Source organism: Tarenaya hassleriana, unplaced genomic scaffold, assembly GCF_000463585.1.
Source record: "Tarenaya hassleriana unplaced genomic scaffold, ASM46358v1 Cleome10, whole genome shotgun sequence".
Classification (NCBI taxonomy): domain Eukaryota; kingdom Viridiplantae; phylum Streptophyta; class Magnoliopsida; order Brassicales; family Cleomaceae; genus Tarenaya; species Tarenaya hassleriana.
The window spans coordinates 2,287,563-2,291,630 of record NW_010960188.1 but is presented as its reverse complement, the minus strand read 5'-3'; the positions used below and the strand labels follow the sequence as shown (position 1 = coordinate 2,291,630).

Sequence of the window (4,068 nt, the reverse complement as noted above, 5' to 3'; positions counted from 1 at the left end):
CGTAAGGGCATGTGAATGTTGTTTTCTCTTGGTCACTCGGATGGATAGGAATCTGAAAGAAACCGGAGTAACCATCGAGAAAACAAAAATAAGAATGCAGTGCAAGTCTTTCTAACATTTGGTCAATGAATGGAAGGGGGAAGTGATCCTTACGGGTGTTTGTATTAAGTTTTCGATAATCGATGCACATTCTCCATCCCGTAACAGTTCTAGTCGGTATGAGTTTATTGCGTTTTGCGACGGAATTTTCCGTCGCAATCCGTTACAAAATAAAATTAATTTACGCACCCAAAATTCAAAAAATTTCGTCGAAAAACGAAACCAAATACATTGAGACGGAAAATTCCGTCGTAATCCATCGCAATTTTTATTTTCCGTCGCAAATCATCTATTTTTTTGGTGTGACAGAATTATCTGTCGCAAACCGTAGCAAATTGCGACGGATTTTGCGACTGTTTGCGACGGATAATTTTTTTCCACATTCTGTCGTAAAATCGTCACATTCCGTCGCAATTTTCGGTGCGACGGAAATTTCCGTCGCAAATTCCGTCGCTATATGCAGGTTTTTTTGTAGTGAAACGATCCATTTTTGTTAATACAAAAAAAAACATCACGTACATGAATATAAATAATAGTTTGTATTCCTATAATATACGTAACTAATAAATTTAATAAAAAAAATAAAGATTTTTTTAGGTACTAGATTATGCAAAGAGAAAAATAACATATCATTTGTGGTTTTATCAAAAACAATAAGAAATGTCAAGAGACGTAGGCAGCCCTCCCTCGCTTGCTTGCCGTTGAAAATTATGTAACAATCGTAAAACCAACAGGACAACTACCCTCAGGATTAGTTGACGCCATAAGCTATGACTTCTAACCACAATTATATGCACAGAAATAAAAATTAATGGTGGGTTATTTCTAATTAATCAGTATTTTATATGGTACTCCTTAATTAGTTATGGACCTATATGGTGTACCAAGCATATAAATGGAAAGAAATGTAAATAATATTCGTACATATAACATCCTACTTATATAAACATATGACTTACTGTATCAATATATTAGGAGAATCGGAATCGCCGTTTTTGTTTCTTTATTATAAATCCCACCCAAAAAAAAAATCAAAATAAAGTCATAGGTAATGATGAAAAAGAATATTCATTTTTATTAGGCATAGATATAAACCATTTAATTTTCGTTGACACAAATTACATAATCATTTACTCTTTTTTTGTGGTAATAGGATGTGATAAACCGAAAGTCATACTAATTTCGAAGGACGGAAATAAGAAATGTGATTAGAATTTCACTTTTCTTTCCAATTTGAGATTCGAATTCATGCGGACCGATAAAGTATTGTGTTTTTTATTTATATTTTTTGGAAATAAAATTATATTTTGATTTACGAGAAGGGTTTGTTTAATGGGAGAAAAAAAGTATGATAAAGTTAATAAAGAGGGAACAATTTTCATTGATGGCGTGCGAATTCGGTTGGACCAACGACGCGACCAAGTTCATTTGGTCCGATATCTAGAAAACTTGTCCCCATTCTATACGTATATTCCACGACGCCCCCATCCTCCGCTCCCAAAGCATCCGTCATATATATACGCATGCATACACACACACACATACACATGCATGCATATGTGTGTATATGCATGTAACCACTATATCGCTATCATTCGTCATCATCAGAAAGAACGCGACAAATCCCAATATTAACTACGTTACGCTTTCCGTATATATATAATTCATCGCATTAACCACTCCATAAAATGCAATATTTCATATAAAAAAAATAATGCAATATTTGGTAGAAGAAATTACTTAAAGTGGGCTTGTCATGGGCCTATTCGTATCTGGATCGTAATGTTCCGTTTGGGCCTCCCAGGCCCATTTTGGTACCTTGAATTTCCTTTACCACTTTTTCCATTCATCGGAACAAAAAAAAAAAAAAAAAAAAGATGGCTCAAAGTTAAAAACCCAACAAACCCATCAACACTCTACAAATCCCCAACAAGAAAACCAAATCTCAAAACCCTAAAACCCAAACTAAACCCACCAAAATACCATTTTTTTTTTATTTTAATAAATTTTGCAGTGGTTCCAAGTAGGGGTGGGTATTTCGGGAAACGGTTTGGGTTCGAGACGGAATAGATCGGTTCGGTTCTTTCGGTTTTACAAAAATAGGTACCAATCGGGTTTTTTATTGTATTCGGTTCAGTTCAGTTTCGGTTTCGGTTCGATTCCGGGAAAATTCAGTTCTCTAAAATAGTACCGTTCGGAAAATAACAACGGTTTCGGATAAAAAAAATACCGTTTTAACGGTTCGATTCGATCCAGTTCTGAATAACCGAACCGAAATGCCCAGTCCTAGTTCCAAGATTTGGGTGTGTTAATAGACGATATTTCTGGAAATTAATAAAAATCTTCCTCGGACAGCAGCACAACCTGCGGGAGATTATGATTCCACGTGTCGTGTCCTTTTTTTTTATAAAAAAATTTGTTCCAATAATATTATCAAATTTTAAAAAGCACATAATATCAAATAGGTTTGACTTTGTACTTGTGCATGATATCACAAGATACGAAAAAGCTTACCTGTTATATTATTGGAAATGATTTCATATTCAAGATATTTTTAAAAAGTCCCTAAAATAATCATAAATGAAATTTGTTCCCCAACGAATCAGCACATAGTTTAAAACATTTATGCAATTTTTTTTTTAAAAATTATTATTATTATTTTGAAACAGCCTAAGAAGTTGATCATGGAAATTCTGACTTTAGCACAAGCTAATTATTAATTAATAAGAATAATAATTATTAAATAGATAATCTCATTCTCCCATAATTTCGGGACCAATGCGCGCGAGTGAAGCTTTCTTCGATTTGATTTCATTGCACCACTAATTTTTTTTTACTGAAATAAATTAAACAAAATGAATAAAATATGAAATATGGAATTCTATTGTAACAACAAGAAAAAGTTTTTTTTAAAAAAAACTGAGACATTGATATAAAGTTGAATTTCAACATCTACTATTTAAATTTAAACAGATATCAATGCATTATATATATATATATATATATATATATATATATTATAAATGAAAGAATAAAGAAAGAGAGGAGGAAGTGCAGGTGATGAATCCACGTCTGCGATATGAGAAGAGACCCTGCATCACTCCATACCCCACGCGTCTCTCTCCGTTTCACCACGCGCCTCTCCTCCTCCACGGCCTTTGCCCTCTCTCCCTCTTTCTCCCCCATCGCCGTCCCAAGATCTCTTCTCTCTGTGTCTGCTCCAATCTCTCGCTCCGATTGGATAGAACGGATTCTTCAGCTACGAGGCGAGTTCGACGTCGCACTGTATATTTCCGGCGGATAAGCTTTTTCTTCTCGTTTTTGTTAGTCTTCGACCTATTGAATCTTTTGTTTTTGCCCGTTGGTGATCAGATGGCACGGAATCTGCGTTCGATTCTGCTTGTTCTTGTGGCTTTGTGCGTTGTTTCGGCTGTAGAAGCGAGTGAGGGCGATGCTGATCCACTTTACAAGTAAGCTGCAGTCTCCTCCAGTTGATTTCCGTTTCGGGTTGTGATTCGTGTGTGAAGCGGTTGATTTGCTTTCCTGAAATCCACCTGTAATGATATTTTAGAATTGTATGCGGATTTTTTGTTTCGGAGTTGAAATTGGTTCTCATGAATTTTGGGAAGGGATAGTGTCACTGTCAATTTCAGTCTTTTGGCAGAAATCCAAAATGGTTTGGGTCGACGAGAGGAGATATGAAAATAGAATCTACAGATCTTTTGATGGACGGAGCTTAGAACTCTGTTGGGTTGACTTCGACATGGCTTTCCAAATGAAATTCCAAGGCTTGGCATAGAAGAATACGTAGATATGACTATTTGTGGGTGTCTATGCTCAAACACTTTCACTACAAAGAAGTGCCTTCATTTAGTTGGGAAACGTTCATCTTATGTTGGTTGCTTGTATGTCATGTAAGAGATCAGTTAGTTTGATCCTTATGATGAGAGTTGGGGGGGGGGGGGGGAA

At 35.5% G+C, this 4,068-nt stretch overlaps 1 protein-coding gene across 2 annotated transcripts in view; it reads left to right on the top strand.

Annotated features, from left to right (window-relative positions):
• Positions 1 to 3,150: 3,150 nt before the first annotated feature.
• Positions 3,151 to 4,068, top strand: part of LOC104801914 (post-GPI attachment to proteins factor 3) — a 3,231-nt gene continuing 2,313 nt past the window's right edge. The window contains exons 1-2 of one of the 2 annotated variants that reach the window (XM_010525298.2): positions 3,151 to 3,384; positions 3,472 to 3,569. In XM_010525298.2, the coding sequence (XP_010523600.1) occupies positions 3,160 to 3,384; positions 3,472 to 3,569 (323 nt within the window). In that variant the 5' untranslated portion in view covers positions 3,151 to 3,159. The remainder of the gene's footprint in view (positions 3,385 to 3,471; positions 3,570 to 4,068) is intronic. The other variant, XM_010525306.1, reaches the window with a different exon arrangement.